Source organism: Hyperolius riggenbachi, chromosome 3, assembly GCF_040937935.1.
Source record: "Hyperolius riggenbachi isolate aHypRig1 chromosome 3, aHypRig1.pri, whole genome shotgun sequence".
Lineage (NCBI taxonomy): Eukaryota > Metazoa > Chordata > Amphibia > Anura > Hyperoliidae > Hyperolius > Hyperolius riggenbachi.
The window spans coordinates 425430725-425454926 of record NC_090648.1 but is presented as its reverse complement, the minus strand read 5'-3'; the positions used below and the strand labels follow the sequence as shown (position 1 = coordinate 425454926).

The window sequence follows — 24202 nt, the reverse complement described above, 5'->3', positions numbered from 1 at the left end:
AGGACTATAAATATTTGTCGCATTTCATTCGCAACTGTGTAAGTCGGATTTGGTCTGCTGGGATCTTTCATCATCTAAATAGCAAAAGCCACCCCTTGCTTGGGTAAGCTGACCATTTGCGAGTCATGGAACCCATTCACAGTACAATAAAAACGTTCGATTTTCCAGTTTTTTCGACCAAAATTATCGAATCGAATGAAAGTTGAAAAGAATCTCTTTTTTCCCGATTAAGAAAAACGAATGATTATCCCATTTTCTCTACAAAAATATGATCAGACATGTTGGAAAAATCTTTATATTCGATCTAATGGAATAATCGAACTAAACTATCTAATCGAAAAAAAAAGAAAAATTGTATCATGTATGGGCACCTTAAGACAGCATATAAGCAACCACATGCATGTGATGAGTCACCTGTCTAATAATTGTTGGCACTCTGTTCAATATAAACAACAGATTGCTTAGGTACTGTTTGTGGAGTAATACAGTATATGTAATATACTTGGTTATTTTGCATAATTAATTTTGCTTGTTTCCAAAAGTATATCCATGAGGTTCTACCACGTTATCTCCGTTCCTTATACAGGTACTAAACATGGTGTCTGTATTATGAAATGGAGAATAGAAGGTTATTGCAATCCTGTCTGCACATGCAGCATATGTGGTGCAGCAATGCCTTCATACTGAGTATGTGCCAACTGCTTGGAGATATTTTACAAAATGGATTGTCCGAGTATTGTGCCAACTCCATGATGGCTTCTAGGGGAATGTGTCTGACAGCTGGGGATCCATGATAGAGGAAGAGGCTGCCCTCTAAGCCTCTAAAGTGGCAGCCAGGACATAGGGGGCAGAAGCCTGTGAATGAGGCTCAGTAGTGGTGGAAGTAAAATACAAGGCAGTGGTCTGGGATAGTGGCGGAGGTCTAGCAGAGCCCTCCAGAAGTAGTGAACTGTGGTAAGTAAAAAAAGTATCCCTCACTCACTATACGTTGGCCAGAACACTTTCTAGGGCACTTTGCTCTCCCTTCTCCTTTTAGTGCTACAAGGCTCTAATCACTGAGCCACTGTGCCCTTTAAACATTCGTCCATGCACTGACTAATAGATGAGTGTATCCGGACTGGGCATGTGCAAGTAAGATTTATGCATGCCCAGGGGAATGGTCAGAAGAAACCTATTTCACAAGCTTTTGCTGCATGCTTGTTTCTGGTGTTATTCAGACACTACTGCAGCCATAAAGATCAGCAGGGCTGCCAGCCAACTGGTATTGTTTACACAGTAACTGTTAGGCATGAATTTAAAAAATAAATAGTTTTCTATATCCCTCTTTAATAAAGCCTACAAACATGCTAAAAAGGCACTGGCACATTAAAAAAAACATTCACACTTTTACATTAAAATGATTAACAAATCCTCTTGCCTCCAGCTCCTAATTCGTACACAGAGCCGCAAAACAGATGTAGCAGTGAATACTGGCTGGCTTTTTTTTTCCTGTTCTCCTTCCTGTGCCTCCCCTTCATTTCATATTCCTCCCCTTTATGTAGTAGTGCAGCCTGATTGGCTGCTCTCTCTGCCCCTCACGTTTTCCCCAGCCACGCCTCTGCACCACTCTGATTGGCAATACAGAGACGTCGCCGACGTCATCTGTAGTTGCCGGAGGAGTGAATGTGAGGCTGCTTGCGGTGGTGACCAGAACACGGGAGAGAGAAGACAGGAGACGGCGGAGATCGTTGGCGGAGCGCGGGGAACAGATCCAGACCTGGAGGAGGACCCCATCCTCCATATTCTTCTCACTTCAGTTGTCCTTTTAAGGGACCTTGTGCTGAAACAGTAAAGCTGCAGGATGATCTGGGAAGCCTCTGGACTATACAGAGGCTTCTATCGTCTGAGGTAAGTATGTAACTTATTTTTTTTTTAATTTTCTTTTAAAAGCATAATGAAAAATGCTGTGTATATACCTTATACCCTAGGTTCTCAACGTGTGGTGCGCGTACCGCAAGGGGTACTTCTGATGGTTTCAGGGGGTACTCTGACTTGATATACTTAACCAAGAATAACAAATTTAGAGTTTTAGAAAATGATAAATATTATTTAAACAAAGCCATATTAGTATTTTGCTTATTAAAAGCAATAGTAAATGCTTGGAAATTGTTTATAACCAATAAAATGTACATACCAATAAAATGTTGAGAAACTCTGCCTTATACCATATATACCTTTATATATGTTTACATCACACTTTTGAGCATAAAAGTGGGCAACATATGAAGAGGGCCAAAGCCATGAATAATACCTCGCACTTCTCCACCGCTGGCTGCTGGCCACACTCTGAGCTGTTCCCGGCCACAATTCCCGCTCGCAGGCTCTCGCTGTCTCCGGTTCCCTCTTCCATTGAGTATGTTTTGGAGCGGTTGCCATGGCGGTGGGAGGTGCCCCGGCTCTGCAGCAGGCCCAACTGCTTGCGAAGGATGCGGTTCTCCTCCTCCACTTCCCGTACTCGCACCTCCAGGCTCTCCCGTTGTCCGGAGGAGGAATAACGAGGGCTGTGAGGCTGGGCGTCCAGCGGAGACAAGGAGATGGACTTCCCATCTAGAGGCAATGGAGAGAAGACATCAGAAGAGCAAAAAGACAAAACATTGGCCCCAAATGCAATTTACTTTTTCTCTTAAGTTTTCTCCTAGGAGATAATTTTTCTTTTTCTCGTTAAAATAACTTTTCAGCATTTTCAAGACATTGAAAAAGTTACAAAAAGTATGCAACAAAGTACTATCAAAATGATTTTGAGTATTTTCTTGGTCGCTGGAGGGTTAAAAGGAATGTAATTGACAAGATATAAACATATCACCTAGGAGAAAACTCGGGAGACAAAGTTAGTTACAGTACATAGGGCCATAGACTCACAGCACTACAATACACATACTGTATATAATGCATAAGTAGTAAGTGACTGATGAAAAGGAATATACTATTAGGACTGGTTAAACTCTACACTCTGCAACCCTAAACTAGCTGTTATGACATGAAGACAACACCACTGTTAAAACCTCATGACATTATGAATTATTAACAGTGGTGCTCCCTTTATTTAACTCTCTACAAATGCCAGGTGCAGACATACTGTATGCGGGTGGTTAGTGAATTCTATGTAGCCTGACTGTTTACAAAGCCATGTTACAATTGTAAATGATCAGTTGGCATTCTAACACACAAATACCAGGCAAAACAGTGTATTGCAACAGACTGGGGAACAACCATGATGTTTTTCCTATGGTCCTTTTCCACTGCCCATGCCTTGATTTTATGGTTGGACGTGATTTTAATAGGGCACTGTGATTAATGTAGTAATCAACTAGATTTTCACTTAAAGTGGGATGAAATTCCATATTAATTTATTTATTTGTTTACTGTATTTATAAAGCACTAACATATTACGCAGTGTTGGAATACTAATTGAAAAAATAAGATAAAAATCATCCTATAAGAAATTACTTATTTAGCCTACTTAACCTGTTTTTCGTGTTCACTGTCAGATTTAGGAAAAAATAAGATTTAGGGAAAAAATACAATTTCTGCTGGTTTCCATCTTTACCGTTTCTATATGATGCCAAACCCAGCTCAGTGTTAATTTTCTCTCCCTACTCCCACAGCTCACTGTCCCTCCCACAGCAAACATTACCTAACTACAGGGCTTACATCACTGTGGAAACTTCTAAGAGTGCTGGGGGTGGGGTGGAGGTGTTCATTACCTTCTTCCTGACCTTAGTGTCCTTATCTTATCTTATCTATAGAAAGCGAGCAAACGTATTTGAACTCATTATTATTTGTTAAATTTCCCTGCTTCTAATTAATACTTCTGTAATTAATATTTATAGCCACTTGTCACTAGTGGGCAGTGAGACAATAACAGAGGACTTCTGCTTTCAGTTTCTATATTTTCTGCTAGTAGGGAGAGATCAAAGCATTCCAAGAATTTACAGCATGAGTTCTGCTGACTGAGGTCAAAAGCAGTGCACTTATCTCAAACTAGATAACTCTATTAAAGCTGTTAATGGGTTAAAAAAGGGTAGTGCATGCAGCATTTTTCCAGCAAAAAAAAAAAAAAAATAGAATAGCAAATGCAGTGCTTTGCAATTTTGTCGCAATCACCCATTTTAATATTTTTCCCACGATAATTGCACCACAACACACATGGACCCATATGAAATTAACTTTTTCTCCTGAGTTATCTCCCAGGCGATAATTTTGAAATTCTCTTCAAAATAACTTTTAAGCATTTTACAATTGAAAAAATACATACAAGTTGGTGAAAAAGTACTATCAAATTTATTCTGAGTATTTTCTTGCTTGCAGGTGGCTTAAAGGGTATTTTATTACAAGTAATGAAAATATCATATTTTTTTTTTCTATATCTAGCCCCAGTGCTAGATATATAAACACAGATGCACAATTATATAAAAAGGAAAGTTATTGGATCTATGTTCTAGACACACTGAGCCCAAAGGGCCTAAATACAGACCTCAACTTAAAAGTGTTTTTATAAGTAGGGAGCTTCTGTCTTTCAATAGGAATCATATTATATGTTTCGTTTAGTATGTTGCTGTTGGGGCTCCTGGCTCTCCTGGAGGGTGAGGGTAGATGGGTAGGGGTATTAGGATCGGTTTGCCCTAACTGGTCCCTTTCATTAATTTATTTATAGTCCTGACTTGATAAATATTGTAAATTTAGAAATGTATGGGAGTGACAAATAAGAAAAAAGAAAAAAGAAAAAAAGGGGTATCCAATTTAATCAATGGTCAGTAGTAGTAAGTGTACATAGTACAAGTGTACTTCAAAATAATATACATATGTTTGTGTTTCTGGTAGAGGTATGAATACAAATTAAATGGGCTTATTGATTAAAGAGGAACTCCAGTGAAAATAATGTAGTAAAAAAAGTGCTTCATTTTTTACCATAATTATGTATAAATGATTTAGTCAGTGTTTGCTCATTGTAAAATCTTTCCTCTCCCAGATTCACATTCTGACATTTATTACATGGTGACATTGTTACTGTGGGCAGGTTATTTAGCTGTTTCTAGCTGCTCTGTCTGTTAGAGACAGCTAATAACAGCTATTTCCTGTCTCTGAACATTGTTACATTGTGGCAGTTTGCCAGCAGTACCGCGGTATTCAGAGCCTCTTGTGGGAGGGGTTTCAGCACAAAATCAGTCACACAGCGCCCCCTGATGGTCTGTTTGTGAAAATCATTGTCTTTCTCATGTAAAATGGGGTATCAGCTACTGATTGGGAAAAAGTTCAATTCTTGGTTGGAGTTTCTCTTTAAGCAAGGAATGAAATTTAGAACATTACCAGGTATAACTTACATGGCCACAAGATGGGGCACAATAATACCAATAGAATATTTTTTTCCGAGCAGAGGTGTAATAAGAAACACCCCCACAAGATGGTGCCAAATTTCAAGCATTGAAAAAATACATGTGTGAATTAGACTGACCACTAGATGGCGAGATACCCTATACGTCACGTTGTCTGGCTATAAATACGGAGCCTACGCGGAATTACGTGATACACGTTCTGACGAAGCTCCGGGGGCGGGGCGAAATGCATTAGCGTGACTCACAAGCATATCCGCACGCCGAGCCGCCATGCCAGCGTGGAAACTTCAATACTGATCTTTCAAATCAGTCTGGGCCCAGCGAACATCTATGAACATCTATGGAGCTGCATAGCGCAGCAAAAGCTGATAAGTATAGACACAATCTGTATGCTTGCGGACAATTACTTGTGCAGAGGTCACCTGTTGCGAATGAACAGGAGCTGCATAGCGCAGCATAAGCTAAGAAGTATAGATGCAATATTTATGTTTGCGGACAGCAATCTGTATGGAGGTCTTCTGTTGTGAGTGGACAGGTGGATAAGCGCTTTACTGTTAAATGCTATTTCTGTGAATAGGACTATAAAGAACTTTTTGCAAAATTAATGCAGATAATGTACCTATACTATATTGCTGAGAAAAAAGAAGACTATACAGATGGTTTTGAATCATTAGGAGACCCAATGAGATGGAAGCTATTACTAATACTGTTGCTGCAGCGAAGATGCCTGTGTATGCAGTCTAAGGTGTAATCTCTGCCATAGATCCGGAACTCTAATCCATTATGTGGTGAAATAAGTTTTTGAAAGCATGCTATTTTTTCTCTGATGGTACCACAGATTTGGTTATGGACATTTGAGTTCTGGACACGAACTGCAAATCCATAGTAGACTCCTAATAGTCTGATATGCCCAAGATATATAAGCATTATAAGTGATGAAGTTTACCATGTGTGTTTGAAATTGAGGTTGGCGGCTATATATGTATGATCATATTGGTCCTAATTTTTTGCCTCTGTGAGAGTATTATATTCTTTACCTGGTCACTACCAAGTGGGAAGACCTAGGATACCTCACGTTTTTTACTGGAGGCCTTTGTGGAATACCACTGTGGTCTATATATATGGCAAGGGTTTTTATATTTATACGTATAATGGGATGGGTGATGTAGGTGCACTCCACGGTTGGCTTGGCACTCACCGATATAGGCTTATACAAGCTTTTTCAATCTTTTTCTAACTAAAAATAAAAATATGTCATATTCTTGCAAAATCTATATGGTAATGTACTTTTTTTGCATATTAATAGTGTGCGACTTATACTGGCTTGGTAGTTGGTGGTTTACTGTTAATGAAAATATCACCCCGGAGAAAGCTCAGGAGGAAGACAATTGCAAATGGGCCATGGTGTGAATAAAGATGATTCAGAGCGATTGCAATGCCATTTCTTTTAGCGGAAAAGGGATCTTAGGCCTCTTTCTTCCTTTAATGCATTGGGAAAAGTAGGTGGCCATGCAACGCCTAGCACATGCGTTCCTACACGATTTTTGCTGAAGCAGTTGTGATTCCTATTATGACGAATGGGAATTGCAATGGCTTTGAGATTTTTCTGTAGAAAACTACGCATTGTGATCCCATTGTGAATTTCAATGCATGGATGGGGGACAGCAGCCAGTGCAGTCTATGCACTTCTGATGTCCCTGCAAACCACAGTGTGTGGGTAAGAGACCTAACTTGACATTACCTTCTTCAAAGGAAATAGCTGGTATTGTAACGATTGTGGAACTTTCCCCGTGATCAGCGCACAACGCGTGCGCTGACACGGCGGAAATCCTCCACAAGCGTATAATTTGCAGGAACCCAGCAAAAGGTGCTACGCACCCGTAGTGGGAAAATTCCTGTCGGCAGATGGCGCTGGGGAGTGCAGAGGAACCAATCCTCTGTACCTCCACAAATGCCAGACAGGAATTGTACGAAACGCAGAACGCAATCGCAAGAGAGGCGATTGCGAATGAGAATGAGCAAAGGGACAGGTTGTATGTGTGTGTGCCAATCCAGTCGCCACCCCGCAACCGCACACACACAACAGCAGATATGAAATAGGAACGCAATCGCGAGAGGTGCGATCGCCAGACGAGACACAAGGCAGATCAGAACAGAATACGAGGTTAGCAAAGGCACAGCAAATAATACAATGAGGAGATACGGAAAATAACAAATGCTAGCTAACCGCGAACACCGCACTCATTCGCAACAGTGCACGCGGTTATGCGCGGTCTCCACGTGATAAGCACAATAGAGACAAGCACGCCTAACTAACCATTAACAGACAAACATGAAACAGAGGACGCGAGCGCTTTCTTAACGGTTACCTCACCGAGCCTCCAGCAAGCGTAGCAGACAGACACACGAAAACAGGGACAAGCGAGAGATAGGATCCACAGCACTAGCGAAAAGTGGCTAGCGCGATCCAGGTACAGAGTAGCAGAACAGAAGGATCCCCAGCGCTAGCGAAAAGTGGCTAGCGCGATCCCAGAAGACAGAACAGAAGGATCCCCAGCGCTAGCGAAAAGTAGCTAGCGCGATCCCAGGAGACAGAACAGAAGAGATAGCTGGTAGCAACCGCTGCACCAGCTATACTCCAAGAACAGAGATCAGAACCATTTCCTGTCGACCACCGTAGGGACTGGACAATGGCAACAGGCAAGACAAGACAGAACAGGCAATACAGAGAATACAATCCTAACTGCACTAGGGAAATCTGCCTAGCGCAGATTCAGGAATTACTCTAAGCTGATGTTCAAACAGAGAGCAAGGCTGACACCCCACCAGGAGTGTTACATAGGACGAAATCCTTATGAACAGCCAAGCATTGTGGGAAAGACATAGTACTTATAGTACACGCCTCCAATGAATGTGGCCAGGCAATTTGCATGACAACGTATGCAAATTCCTCTGCAAGCACAAGCTGCAAAACTGACAGAAGCTCTTCTTTCCAGAGTCCTGCAGCATACAAATCAAAACAATGGTCAAAAGGCTGGCTGCCTGCACAGGCAGCTGAGCAAATCATCACAGGTATATGGCTAACCCTGCTCCTGCACAACTCCCAGCGGCATTTATCGCTATTCCAGGTCGACGGGGATGGTAGGGAAATACGTAATTCGGCTTCCAGCTATTGCTGGCGGCCGAATTACAGTGTTTAAAAAGTAAGTTCAGCTCCATCTTCTGACGGTGCAAAGTCACTCGGTGTGCCCTGTTATAGCCGTAATTCCTATTACGGTCTATGGTGGTGCCGGCTGTGCCCAAACCTCCCGCACTGGATTCCTAGTGTTCAAACTCTCAGTCAGCTGAATGAATAAAAATAAATAAAAACATTTCAATATCACAGATACAAGATGGGAGCTGGTCTACCGATACAACTCCCAGGAGCGAACTATCTCCCTCCATGCAATAAGACAAGCCGGCTACAGAGTAGACCTCTATTGCTGCCCATTCTTCCGAGGCCTTTGTACAGAAGTTAAATAAGAATTGCTACTGCTTTCTGCTGCATTCTTCCCTGGAAATATCTTATACGGATATCCTCGTAATTCATGGCATGTACACAAGAACATCAGAGGGAAAAAATTAACCATATTCTGAAAGATATACTGCGGAGAGATCATAAAATGTTACTATCTGCATACATAAACTGGCACCTAGCTGTTTAAGTATGATTAATGCTTTATGTTCCATATATATATCTCCACAATCGCCAACCAGCATATTTTTTATGTCATGCTTATTCAACGTCAGCGCTTTTCAAAAAGAAAATAAAAAAGAACAGAAGAGGGGGGGAAGAGGAAAATAAATTTTGCAGGAGTTGTAACATTGCATCCTGGCCTCTGCTGTACAGCGTAGAGTGGAGCGGCTCTTACAAACTCAGCGAGATCTCGCCTGACTACATCCTCTTCTGAAGCCAGGGCCATTAATTAAGGCCACTAGCGTATTGGTAATTAAAGCCGTACATCTGAGAAAGCCTTTGCTCTTTTAATTTGGCTGTTTGCTGCTTAACTGATGTGTTAATTAAGAGCGCCGGCCATGGTTGCTCACTTAATGCTTGTATGTGTCGCAATGGCTGAAGACACATGAAAATGTTACACTTGTTCTGGAATTGAAGGTTGGTGGGGAGGGGGTGAGGGGAAAGGGGGTGGTTGGGGCAGGTGGGGGATTTCTAGAGAAACAGAGGGGTGGCAATGTCTGTGTCATGCTGGTTGGCAATGAATAACGTCCAGCCTGGCACAGATCCACCCTACACCCACAGCATATGTTGTTCACCCCTTTGTGCCAGGTCTGTGAAGTTTGCATTTGGCCAGGCCTGGTCTTTAGGAGAAAATTTGCTTATAAGGACAGCTTCCACTTTATACTCAGTAAGCACTTTATTAGGTACACCTGTGCACTTGCTTATTCACACAATTATCAGCCAATCATACGACAGCAGTGCACTGCATGCAGGTGCAAATTAGAACCTTCAGTTAGGGCCCGTTTCCACTACACGCAGTGCAATGCAGCTACATAGCCGCATTGCACTGCAGCTGAACTGAAACCAAAGCATGGCAATGCAACAGTTTCCATTGCGTGCTTGTTTTCTGGAGCGGTGCGATCAGAGAATGTGCAGCATGCTACAGATTTTTGCATGCCGCATTCCGCCCGCATCCACCTCCATCTCCTCCATTCGGGGGATGCGGAAGTGACGCGAATGGGAGCGGAAGTGATGCGTAGCTGCATCGCATCCATTCGGCTCCCATTCGCAAATGGAAATGGGCCCTTACTGATCCAGTCAAACCAGAGTGGGAAACATATTTCCATAGTAAATTTGACTGAAGTGTGAGCGTTGGTGCCAGATAGGCTAATTTGAATATTTCCGTAAACGATCATCTCTGCTCTAGCCCTTACACATCTATTCTGTTTGTATTGTGTGAAGAGTGTGAACTGGTATATTGATTGCTCCCTAAAAATGTATTTAGATGCATGTTGCGTGCGCTCTCTTTATAAGATGTTTGGAGCCTTAATGCATGTTCCTGCTGATGTACGATCATAATCTATACAGTGGACCGCCTCATCCAAATATGAAGAATGGTGGAGTAGAGCTCATATACTTTCACGTGCAATGGGTCATCTTGTCTCCTTTTTTCTTAACTGTTAGGCCATCATAACACCCTTCTTCTCCAAAAAGTGTACCAACTAATCCACTCCCCAAAGCAACTGCTGCCACCATTTCCCTCACCTAGTAAATTAATGTGGCCCAACTCCTCCCCCAACCCAACATAACAAACATAGCAACTGTGGCTGCAGAAGTCCAAATGCCCCTCTCTTCTCCCCTGCAAGTGAGGTCACATGCCATGCATTGGCAGCCTTTTGGAGGAACTCTGCTGCACTCGGAAGGGCCGCAGTTAAGGATAAAAGGAGATATTATGTGGAAAAGGTGGAACTTGGGTGGGGGAAGAGCACATTACATTTTTGATGGAGGAGGGGTTGATTATAAGTTACAGTTTACAGTTTGCATTCTTCATATTTTGCTTCAGATGAATGAGAAGTGCCTCCCATAATGCATCACTTCAGCTCATGAGGTAAATAAGGAAATCATTCCAACCATTGGGAAAAAAAAAACACACCTCACACTGGGAACAGAAATAAAAGGGGTTTGTGCACAGCTAATTTGTTGGGAAATTTTTATACAGCTTTAATTTTTTCCATGGCTTAATCAAGCAGACAATATTTCATTCCTTTAATGACAAAACATGTCACTTAATTTTTAACTGGTCATTAACATTTTAGTTATATGGTTGCAATATATTTTTAGCATCTATTTGGATTGCCATATGGCAGATAAATCATCGCTCGATCTGTTTTTTCTCTGAATGCTCTACAGACATATATTGATTACACAGCGTATCTGGGAACAGTGGGAAAAGATGTGTGCTGAATTACAGACAAACGCAATCGGAATTGATTTGCATCCGGTGGGAATAGCTATGCAGCGTCCGAAGCTGTCAAGGATTTCATATCTCTAGAGATGAAGCGTCAGTGAACAGTATATTCTATCAGAGCTCCGTATACTGTACCTTCCTCGCCTCAAGCCAATTTATCTGTATTGGTTGAACAGAGGGTGGGGGAGGGAGGATTTATCTTAGAAATATCCACTATATAGATCTTTAACCATTTACAGTGATGAAGGTGGGGGGAGGGGGAGGGGAGAGTGGTCAGTTGGGATAGGTCATTCCTTAAAGAGGAACTTTACTGAAAAATAGTATTAGGGGGAAAGATAAAACAATACAATGCAAAGTGCGTTGTAAAATAATAGAAGATAAATCAAGTTGTTGATTCATGTTGTTTGCAAGCATGCTGGTCCTCATCTTTACTACTGGCAAAAAAAAAAGCACCAACTGCCCTTACCTATACACACACCCACTAACAATGTGATAGACTAGTGCTTTGCTGCACTACTTTGCATGTTGGGGTCAGTTAGAGGCAAGCTACTAGGAGGGGGACTTGTGGAAAGCCTGGGAAAAATGGGCCCCCTGCAGGTCATAATGGGCTACTGTTACGCCCTTTCTAACCTGTTAGCCAGGACAATACCAAGGATAAGAAGAAAGTAGCAGGTGAATTTTATAGTACCACACATTTAATTTGTCTATGCCAGATTCACCAGATACAAAGACTAAAATATCAGAAATAAAAATTAATTTATGCGGTACTGATATTGACAATGGGAAATTATACCATGTCTATCCTTAGTGCCTCCATGCCCATCTTTCCGTCCTCTGCAACATCATGTCTTGTAAAATGCCACCTGTCACTCCACCTCTACTCTCATGTCAATCGTCACCCATCTGGCATTTATCTCTCTGCCCCTTGTCATCGGTCATGCCATCTCCTGCAAAAACATCTATCTCCTTGTATTCTGTCACTCTATCCCATGTAAGCTGCCATCTGTCATTACACCACCATGACATGTCATCTGTCCCCACAAGAGGTCACCTGTTTTTCCATATATCATCTGTGACACCCAGAGCTTCCCATGCAAAGATCACCTGTTCCTCCTTCCCTCGAAACATGCCAGTTGTCACTCCTTCCCGAGTAACATGTCATTTATCACTCAATACCCGTAACATCATCTATCACTTTATCCCCGTCACATGGCATCCATCACTTCATCCCCGTCACATATCCGCTGTTGCTTGTTCAGCCGCAAAATACAGCTTTTGGGTCTGATGCGCTCTCGCAGGGACATTGGTTGCAGACATATGTTAAAAACACAATGTCATTTTTCAGTGGATATACATGAGTGAAAAATGACTGTAGAAAATTGGCAGCTTCAGCGCAAAGAGGAACGAACGTGTGGCTTGTCTCCACATAGTATAGTTACGGTATGCAGAAAAGTGAGGGTTGTTAAAAGGTGGCCAAAACAGGGTTAATACAATCAGGGGAGTAACTATAAATCATGGTCTACCCAGTAAAACTTTTATGCCCCCCCCCCCCCCCCCCCAACATTTTCACTCTTTCACTTACCAACCCCTTGCAGTCTGGGCCTGGGGTCCTTCTTGCTTGGGTCATAAAATAAGTGTGGTCACCAATGATTTTTACACCCATAATAAGTGTAGCCACCGAACTCCTGATCTAAAGGATGAATCCATTTATTAGCGGGAGTGAAGTAGTTAGTGGTTGGGGCCCCCTTGCAGCTCTGGGCCCCCCCTGCAGGGACCCTCTAGTTACTCCCCTGGGTGCAATTTCAGTCATGAGCACAAGAATGGCCTCACAAGTGCCATTTCACTAATTTGTTAGTTGCAACATCAGAACATAGGAGGTACTCAATTTACTTAAGACTAAATGTGCAATCTCTTGAACGATTGATCTTTGGACCGATTCTATTAGTCTGATTGGATTGCTTATGATAGAGGACTCAGTTGGCGGGCCCCAGATAATTATTTCTGATGGATCTCAATAATCGGATTGGACGGTTGATCGTCTGGGAAATCGGATCATTACTGAGCACCTTAAAGGACAACTGTAGTGAGAGGCATATGGAGGCTGCCATATTTATTTCCTTTTAAACAATACCATTTGCCTGGCAGCCCTGCTGATCTATTTGACTGCAGTAGTGTCTGAATCAGACCAGAAACAAGCATGCAGCTAATCTTGTCTGATCTGACCATAATGTCAGAAACACCTGGGGCTTGATTTACTAAGAGGTGCTAACCTACTTAGCACGTCTAAAGTCTTAAGGCGTGCTAACCAGGGTGCTAAGTGGGTTAGCACCAGTTTTCTCAATCAGATCGTGCGCTAAGTACTGCGTGCAAAGTTTTGCGCGCGCAAAGTCCTATGTGCGCGCTAAGTCCCATAGGCTTTAGTGGGCACTTCGCGCGGAGCGCCCTGCGCTCTGTGCAGTGCGCGCGCAAAACTTTGCGCGCGGTACTTTGCGCACGATCACTACTTCTCACATTTCAACTGAGTTTAGATGTGCTAAGGGCCAGTGCTAAAGTTAGCACCGTTTTTAAATCAAGCCCCTGATCTGCTGCAAGCTTGTTCAGGGTCTATGGCTAAAAGTATTAGAGACAGGATCAGCAGGATAGCCAGTCAACTAGTATTGCCTAAAAGGAAATAAATATGGCAGCCTCCATATCACTCTCACTACAGTTGTCTTTTAAGTTTGCACTGAATCCATTGCTATGGAGTCTTTATTTGTAACATGGAGCTAACATGCTGTACATTGTGCCTGACAACACGCAGCTCGGCCTGCATTCTTATTCTAGATTCCAGTGTGAGGGCACCATTTTTCACGTTATAATGCTGTGTGCAAGGTGTGAACGTACCCTAACACTAATTTAACTAAGCGCTGCTGTTTGCACACGGCCTACAGAGTGAAGAAAGTCTGCAGAGTGGAGAAGGGTCGACTCTTCATTTGTATTGTTTGAGCAATATGAGTTGGTGGTATAATGGAATACATTCTACACTAGTAATGATGAATTAATCAGGGCAAAGCGTGAAATATGGACATTGGTGTCCCTATGGATACAGAGATTTCTTAACTACAACTGCAGTATTTACTGAAAACAATTCTTTATGATAGAAGTCTATTAGCGTTGCAGACTGGGTCTAGTCTGCAGGTAGCAGGAGAAGCAGATAATCTGCTTTACAGCATCAAGAACAAAAATGTTATTTTTAGGCCTCTTTCACACCAAGACGTTGCGTTTTAGGGGACGTTAAGGTTGCATAACATGCCCCTAACCCAACGCATGGTGGTGTTGAAGCTGGACGTCAGATTGAGCTGCGTTATGCAGCTCTTGGTGCGCTGTTTTCGTTCTATCTATACTGATAGAACAGCCGCTCCAGGATAGTGATGGGAAGTCCGGATCTTTTCAAGGATTCAGATGATTTCAATCGGCTCATTGAAAAGATCCAGATCTTTGAACTGAATCATTTTAATCATTTTACTAAGGAAGCAGACTGGGGGTGAAATGACTAGCAGGACAGGACTTTCCCTGCACTGTACATTCTGTATGTTCCTGTTTCTTCCAGACAGACATCCACTGTGAAGCGAATCGTTCATTGTGATGATCCAGATGATTCGACTCACAAAAAAGATCCGGATCAACAACACTATGAGTCCAGGTTACCTCACCACAGTGCAGTGAATATTAATTAGACATGTGGCTAGTCACTGAGCATGTGCAAGCAGTCTGACGCAGCTAAAGCCCAGTATAATGCACAGCATGCTGCACTTTTATTCAACGTGTAGCGTTACATTGTAACGCAACGTGGGCACTCTGAACAGCACATTGATTTTTCATTACTATGAGTTGGGCTGCGTTACAGGCTGCTGTAACGTGGGACTTTAACGTCCCACTGTGAAAGCAGCCTTAATGGACAACTAAAGAGAGAGCAGTATGGAGGTTGTCATATTTATTTCCTTTTAAACAATACCAGTTTCCTGGCAGCCCTGTTGATCTATTTGGATACAGCAGTGTCTGAATCACACCAGAAACAAGCATGCAGCTAATCTTGGCAGATCTGACAATAATGTGAGAAACACCTGATCTGCATGCTTGTTCAGGGTTTATGTCTAAGAAGTATTAGAGGCAGAGGATCGTTAGGACAGACAGGCAACTGGTATTGCTTGAAAGGAAATAAATATGGCAGCCTCCTCATAACTCTCACTTCAGTTGTCATTTAAACATGTAGGAATGCCTGTGTGAAACTGGTTATCAATCTTAACAAAACATGAGGAAGGGAAGCTATCTTATTACATTGCTCCAAGACTATGGAATATTTTCAGTAGCATAAATTATATTTTCAGCAATCTTCCAAAGCATACTGCTGTCTATGCAAGGGGAACACTGCATACACAGACTGTAACAACTGGAAAATCTCAGGGAATGCTTTCATGAAATACATCCGGGAGTTCCCCGTTAATGAAGAAAAATGTAATTATTGGTAAGCAATGCATCACATTATTAGTCTTCCAGTCTTATTAGTCCATCAGCCAACCCCCCAAAAAGAGAAGTTCAAATCCTCTGATGAATCAAGCTGATTTTATGAAGTATGGGACTACAAAAATGTATGAATATAGGCGAGAGCTCTGTGCCTTCATAATGTTCTGGAAAAGCTGTACAATGAAAATATGATCCCAGTCTGAACAAGTCCACTTCATAATGGATAATGCTCCTCTCAAGGATGGACCTCTTGATTTCAGGCTGTGAGCAGAATTAGGAAGTGCACTTTCTGTCCATCTTCTGTTTTAGACGAGATTGATATGTTGTCTGCCTCGGTAACTTGAGTGATCTTGTAAAAATGTGGGGTGAGTGTCTTGCTTTTTGTGGCGGTGATGAGATTGGCTCTCAGAGGCCTGTAATAGGTTAGATGGGAAGAAAGAAGGACGTGCTGATAGAGGCTCTGCATTACAGAACATATAGTTAGCCCAGAGGTCCGCGAGACTTGACAGATAGGATTACATTTGATTGCTAGAGGAAATCATTCACCCACAAGCTCTATTCACAAAACCCTTTTAGAAAGTCATGTTTTTTAGAGGATGTGTGTAGTTATAATAACATGTCTTGTGCTAAATACACCCCAAATTTCCCCATCACCAAAGCTGTATTCATAATCCATTAGGCCTTGTTCACCCTATCATTCATGTCAAATCCTCCCCCTAAAAAGGACCATCATTTGCTGTGTATTTGATATCATTTTTTAAAATGTTGTTTTATTAATGTTTGCTGCAGCTTGTCAATGCCAAGGCAATGTTAGCCATAGACAGGCATTCTGTTTAACCCATTAGCAGCTTCAAAGAAACTATCTCATTTGAAATAGGTGCACTGATTTTGACCTCAGCTGGCAGAACTCCTTGGGCTTGATTCACTAAGACAAATAGCATGCCTTATCCGAGTTAACACACCTTATCAGAGATAACATGCCTTATCCGAGTTAACACACCTTATCAGAGATAACATGCCTTATCCGAGTTAACACACCTTTTCAGAGCTAACATTATCTATCAGAGTTAACACGCCCTATCAACGTAGCATAACATATTTATTTCCTTTTATTATTATTATTATAATAATGTAATATTTATATAGCATCAACGTCTTATCACTTAACTGTCCCTCAGAGGCAATCTAATTCCTACCATAGTCTATATTGCATAGTGTATGGCTTAATACCGGGGGAAGTTAATTAACTTATCTGTATGTTTTTGGGATGAGGGAGGAAACCGGAGTACTTGGAGGAAGCACACACAGACAAGGGGAAAATATACAAACTCCCTGCAGATAGTGCCCTGGCTGGGATTCGAACCGGGGACCCAGCGCTGCAAGGAGAGGGCACTAACCACTATGCCACCGTGCTTCCCATGCATTTATTTCATATCTGTGGTTACAGTAATGTCTGAATCACAATCCTGAAACAAGCACACAGCTAATCCAGTCAGACTTAAGGAGCACCTGATGTACATGTTTAGGGTTTATAGCTAAAAGTATTAGAGGCAGAGGATCAGCAAGACAGCCAGGCGATCTGCATTGTGTAAAAGGAAATAATTATGGCAGTCTCCATACCCCTCTAACTTCAGGTTTCACCTAAAAAACCAGGGCTGAAGAGTCGGGGTGTAAAATCTCCAACACCAACTCCAGCTCCATTATTGATAGTACCTCCGACTTGTACTCCAACTTTAGTTATATTTCAAAACAGGAAATACATTGTAAACAAACCAATGATACCATTTCCTATATCAAACTCAAATATGCAATATACAAGGCATATCATTGCTGCCAACATGAATCATCAGGCAATGTTTTAGAGCCCTAACCTGTGTTCAAGCTGGAGTCTAAACACCATAGCTACTGTATATGATTGTGTGAATGTTTTTTTTTAGCAGTATACCACAGGTGGTACAGTACGAAGCAGTAAATTTGGGCGCATGCGGCAACTAGAGTAATTGGGCGCTGCCATAGACTCCAATGTTTTATCGATATTTGGGGCCGGAGCACGAGCACCCAAATGCCAATATTTCTAGAGGCACCTATGGCGGCAGCGGTGAATCTGCATTTTTATTTTTTTTGAGTGAGTGAGTGGAGGGTGTTTAGGCATTAGGCAGGTAATACGTGTAGGGGATGTAGGCATTAGAATCTACGCCGCATCAGAGTTAGGGCCCTTTTCCACTAGCAATCGCTAGCGTTTGCACTTGACGCTAGCGATTGCGATTCAGCAAAGTCCTAAATTTTCCCGGCGATTGCGATCTTGCTATGCAATGCACTGCATAGCTAAATTGCGGCAAAAATTCGCGGCACGATCGCGCTTTATTAAATAACGAATTGTGGTAGTGGAAATGACCTACCGCAATTCCTATGTTAATATGGAAACCGTAGCGTTTTAAGAATCACTAGCGATTTGCAATTTTGCGATTCAGCATCGCAATCGCCGCTAGTGGAAAAGGGCCCTTAGGGAGACACAGATGCGCCGCAGATTCTACTCACCGCGGACTAGTACCGGTTAGTAGAATACTTTTGTTACATCGTACAGTATAAGTTTTCATGTAACTAGAGGTCCAACATGTTTTGCTTCTAGAGATCCAGTGGTGGCCAGGAAGAGGATTATGGTGCTGCAGCATCTCTGACTGCTTTCAGATCCAGGCAGCGAAGGACGTGTCAGTCTGCAAAGCAAAATTGTAACTGGGCCAATACAATGCACTTCCAGTTCCCATCTAATTTGATTGGCCCAGTTCCAAGCTGCATATGATATGCATGAAATTTGCATACATGCTAGCATCATCTGCATCTCACTGTCCAGTCTGTAAGGAGGCGGGGCGTAGACAGGGGTGTATGAGGGAACCATAGACTGTGACTCTGAAAGTCTGAGTGGCAGGAAGAGGGTGATAGGGTCGATTCACATTAGAGTGGATGCAAAATGGAAACGGTAAGCGCATCCACTAGGCAGATGCATTCCATCTATGTTTGCATCCGCTTGCAACAAATTCCCCATCTGATCCACGCTCACCTGTCCCGTCGCCACTGCTCAGTCCATCCATATTCAGCCCAGAGGCCCGCAGGAGCATGGGGCTCTCCATAGGCTGCATTAGGCCAATTCTCCAACATGAACTCATGAAAATTACAGTTTCTTAGGATTCCCATTGGTCTTTTGCAGTCCAATGGAGATCCCCATGCTTATGCTGAGCACTGGGCTGTATAGAAGGGACAGAGCAGATGCAATCAGCAGCAATGGGAGACGAAAGTTTTACGTCACAGCAGAGGAAGTGGATGCAGCAACTAAGCCTAATGAGAATGGAAAGTGTCCGTTCTCAGAGGCTTTTCTTGCACACATTTTCCCGTCCGGCCAAGTTCGGATTTGCATTGCCAGCAAGCGGATCCGTGTTTTAACAAGTGGAGGTGGCTCCTATTTTTAACATTAGGATCTGCTTCCCGTGCAAAGCAGAGCTTAAAAAAAGTCCCGAACAAGTATGTGTGAACCGCCCTGTAAAGTCTCTCTTGAGCCTGTATATTTAAAGTGATGTATTTCTGCCAATCATATTTTATACAGACAGAAAAACATCTAGGAGAACTTTAAACTGAAAATACCAAAATTAAGGGCAGGCATTCCCGTATTCTACGCCGCGGTCATCCCTTAGATCTGCGAGCCGTGAGCTAAGCTTTCATTAATCAATCCAGATATCATTTAACAACATCAGTGGGCCCCAGCAGATATTGACTGTGAGAATCTGTTCGTCGATCTGGGCATCCATTCTAAATACCACTCGGCCAAGGTCCGCATCAATCTTAAATGCCCGTCAGCCAACCTCGCTCTTTTCAAACGACGGCTAATTATTGAATTAATTCAGCGCTGAATATTATACATAGCAGATCGTTTGCAGCAGTGCAAATGGTGTTACAGCTAACAAGGGGAAAATACAGATAAGGTTAAACCAGCCGATAAAAGAGTATGATGTCTTCCAGACAGAGAGGCAGCAAAAGGAAATACGAATGCCAGTTCAGTTCCCATATGCCCGATCAGCCATTCTTAGAAACACAGAAAGAAATGGGACTCCCGGTGCACTGGGTGATTACGGATTTCTCATTTCCAGCAGAGCGAGAGACATATGAGTGTCTATTCAGCCAATGTTTAGCCAGGACAATCTACCAAGCTGATCAAGAGGGATCAGGGGCTGCTGTAGAAATGCTAGATTCTGACACTGACCACTCGGTTCAGAACCATCCAGCTGGTGTACGAGAAAAAATTGCCATAGTAAAGCCAAACTCCTATCAGGGCAGCGAGTGGCTATGATGTGCAGAAACAGTGAACTATAACGGATTTCTGCATTCCAGGTTCATGTGCCCAGCCTGCTACTGGCTCTGTGCCACTGAATAGGGAAGCAGCGCCCATTGCATAGTTTGGTGGGAAGGCTACTCCCATTATTTATCAAATAAATGTACTGAAACCCTATCCCTACTGTATCATGGTTGGACGAGTTTTTTTTTTGTATTTATTATTAAACTCTGCATGTACAGGGCATAGAAAAGTAAGGCATGGAAAAAAATAAAATATATAGTCAAAAAAATAAAAATAAAAAACAGAACCTCACTGCCTTATTTAATCTTTTACCTTGATTATATCCATCACACAGGCTTGTATTGGTCAAGAATGCAGAGCCTGTAGGCTTTTTGATTTGTCCTCTGATCAGCAGAACAGTACCAGCTGATATGACTTTTAACACTGTTTTCCTTGGAGTGGAAAGGGGCAGTATGAGGCGACTTATGGTGCTATGTGGTCACCATCTTAATGAGCATGAAACCAAGTAACTACAAACACTCAGGTAAATAGGTAAAAGGAGTCTCTTGACAAACTCCTTACCAATTTACCACAAGCAAAATGTGCTCAATAAAAGACACAAGGCACAATGGGCTTAATTCACTAAGCATGGTGTTGCATAACAGCACGAGTTAGCTACTGTTACACGTGCTAGTGAATCAGCGTGCCCTAATTCTGTCTCCCTGCACGATACGCGTGCTAGTGGCAGCATAGTGTGTGTAATCAGGGGATCGGGCACTCATTCACTCACTTGACAGAAAGCCTATTGGGCCAATTGGGCCAGAGTGCGGGGATCAGGTCCTTTAATGTGACTGGACCTAAAGGTGCTCAGGGCAGGAGGAGTGGAGCCGAAGTTAAGTTACTAGAGTTCGCTAATCTGCAATTCAGCAGCACAGCATGTGCTGAGTGCCCGCTCCCCTGATTATGCACGCTATGCCGCCACTAGCATGCATAGCGTGCAGGAAGATCAGAATTAAAGGGGCACTACAGCGAAAACTGTAAAATGTAAAATATGTGCAAACATACAAATAAGAAGTACATTTTTTTTCCAATGTAAAATGAGCTATAAATTACTTTTCTCCAATGTTGCTGTCACTTACAGCAGGTTGTATAAATCTGACAGAAGTGACAGGTTTTGGACTAGTCCATCTCTTTATAGGGGATTCTCAGGGATTTATTTATTTTCAAAAGCACTTAGTGAATGGCAGTTGCTCTGTTCAACTGCCAAAAAACTGTGTAGTGAGCAGGGAAGCTGGCCAGCATCATTGTTTAAATCCTTTTTAGGGAATATCTTTAGAAAGAATAAAAGCCTTGCTGAGAATCCCCTGTGAAGAGATGGACTAGTCCAAAACCTGTCGCTTCAGTTAGATTTCCACCGCCTACTGTAAGTGGCAGCAACATAGGAGAAAAGTAATTTATGGCTCATTTTACTCTGGAAAAAAACGTACTTCTTATTTGTATATGTTTGCATATATTTTACATTTAAAACATTTTCGCCATAGTGCCCCTTTAAGGCACGCTAATTCGCTAGCACGTAACAGTAGGTGACTCGCGCTGTGATGTGGCGCTATGCTTAGTAAATCGAGCCCAATATGTAATTTCTTCTTAGGCTAGGCTACTTTCACAGTGGGGTTGCGGCACATAGCTTTCAAAAGCAGGATCGCAGTACAAGGGGAAAAGTCGCACTGTGCTTTATGCGTGCTGTGTGAAGCATACAATGAAGCATACTATAAATAGTAAGTATCCTTCCTGGCTACTGTAAATGCTCACCTTATGTGGCAATGCACTGCATTTGCATGCTCCATGTTTGGATACTGGAGTCTGTTAGACCGCACTGCAGCTGAACTGCTTATAAACTTAATTACAGTGCGTGTTAAACAGGTTCCGTTACTGCAACATAAGCTAGATTAAACTCGGCCAAGACGCCTCATAACGATGGCAAAGGGCAGTGTTCTTCCAACTTAAACCTCCCCCACTATGTGACGCTCTGTGCGCTACTCTGTAAGCCCTTCTCCCCCTGCATAGCAACCGAACATGTCGCTACCCTGGAGGCTAGTGACTCATCTGTACAGCCTCAGCCCCGCACTGTTGCCCAAGGGACTGAGTCCCCAATTTTGCCAAGCGACATGCCTCATACATGTGTACAAAGCTTAAGACAAAACACAGAACATTTATATTGCGTTTTTTTTCCTGGCGGACTCAGAGCTGTAGCCCCTTGGCGTGCTCTATAGGCAGTAGCAGTGTAAGGGAGTGTTGCCCTAGGTTATTGAAACCAGTACACTATCCAGCCATTGCATTGCAGTGTACATTATTTTGAATGCATGAGGCTTTAGTATGACTCAGCCATCGCTAACATACGCTTTACTCTGTTCACAACATGCATGCTAGAACTCAGAGAAACAAGGACTGCCAAACTGGTGACACAGCAGTGTGGCAAGGCCTACAGTGAGAAGTATCCTCTGTGAGGTGCCGGTTTGGAACAAGTTCACTTCTCACTTCTCCTTCCCATCAGCAGTTGTAAATTTGCACTGTGCCGTTCCTTGCCTGGCAAGCAGACGGCTTTTCCTATCAGTGGGACGTGCCAAAAATAGCACCCTCTCCCAGATCCCCTCTCTGTTCAGCTCCCCCCATCCTCCCTCCTGCAGAACTGGTCAAGGGAGGGAAAGAAAAAAAAGATTTGATGGAGAATAGAGAGCTTGATAAAGAAAGAAGATGTTATCAAGGAGGAAAAGAGACGGATGCTGATAGCATTTCATTAGGAGAACAGACTCATAAAATGGAATGAAAGAGAAAACACAGGCTTTGTATCTATAAAAAGCACATATTCACTGGCAGATAAGACAGTGCAGAATGATTCTGCCAGCAGGAGGGATGACAGATTATATTTCCTATGGAAGTAGAGGAGGTTTTTCTTCATAACTATACTTTTAAAGCCCCAGTTAAGTCTCAGTTTTTATGCTTTTAGATGAAGCCCTAGTTCTGCCTCCCTTTTTGATTTGCAAAAATTAGTAATGCACAACGTTTTATGTAGTGCCGTCTTAACTTTTTGCAGTGAATATCTTTTAAATACCTGGCTTGGTTCCTGCAGCTCCCTCCTGCCAGCATAGTGGGAGTGGCTTCTACAGCACAGGGCAGATCACCTGACCCGGTGCACCACCTCCCTGATCAGGAGAGAAGATGACCCTTTGTGGCCAGTACTGCAGTTGACATAAGGCCTTTTTCAGATGGATGACTGAACTGCGCGCTCGTCGAGCAGGTCAGCATCCTGTCTGCCACCACGAGCACCATTTGGGTGCAAATTAAAAGCTGCCGAATTGCAGTGGTTGTAAAACTACACATATCAAGCACTGATGTGCGTTGCCATTACCCAGTGGGAGAACACCACGGCATGTTGCGTCTGGGGGGGGGGGGGGCGGTGTGGAGAGTCCATCTAGTGCTAGTACCAAGTGCTAACTAATAACTGCTAGGCCAGGCCAGTGCAGGAGAGCAACTGACAAGTGGCTTCCTTCTGAAAGTGGCCTTAGTCTCTCAGTGTGTGATAAAAAGCATTTACGGTAACCCTTTCCACAACCTTCCCAGTGGTGTTTATAAAGATGCATGCATACCTACCATCACCCTGCCTGCAGTAAGAAACCCTCTCAATACTCTTTTATAAAGACAATGGGGAAGGTGTAATAAGGTTAATTACTTTTTATACGCGCTAAGCAGACAAGAAGACAAGACTGGTAGGGCACTCTGCTTAATTGTGATCAGAGAGGACACAAAACCCTGCCTAATTGTGATGGACGGGGGCCTGCCTAATTGTGATTGGAGTGTGTGTAGGAAGGGGGGGGGGGTTGTTTTAATGTGATGGAGGGAGTTTCTCTGCCTATGTCTGATTCTACAGGGTTGTGCTGCACAGACAATCTCTTTCTTAGTGTCCAGGATGTACTGGGGTCCTAGCAGCACCCCTACTAAAGGGTTATCATTGACTCTAAGCTCCCCCAAGCTTACAGAAGTGC

At 42.8% G+C, this 24202-nt stretch overlaps 1 protein-coding gene across 4 annotated transcripts in view; it reads right to left on the bottom strand.

The window, feature by feature from the left end:
• The window catches only part of LOC137564135 (xylosyl- and glucuronyltransferase LARGE1), a 670081-nt gene that overhangs the window by 348163 nt on the left and 297716 nt on the right, over positions 1–24202 (bottom strand). For all 4 annotated transcript variants that reach the window (XM_068277558.1, XM_068277559.1, XM_068277561.1 and 1 more), the window contains exon 3: positions 2291–2586. In XM_068277558.1, the coding sequence (XP_068133659.1) occupies positions 2291–2586 (296 nt within the window). The remainder of the gene's footprint in view (positions 1–2290; positions 2587–24202) is intronic.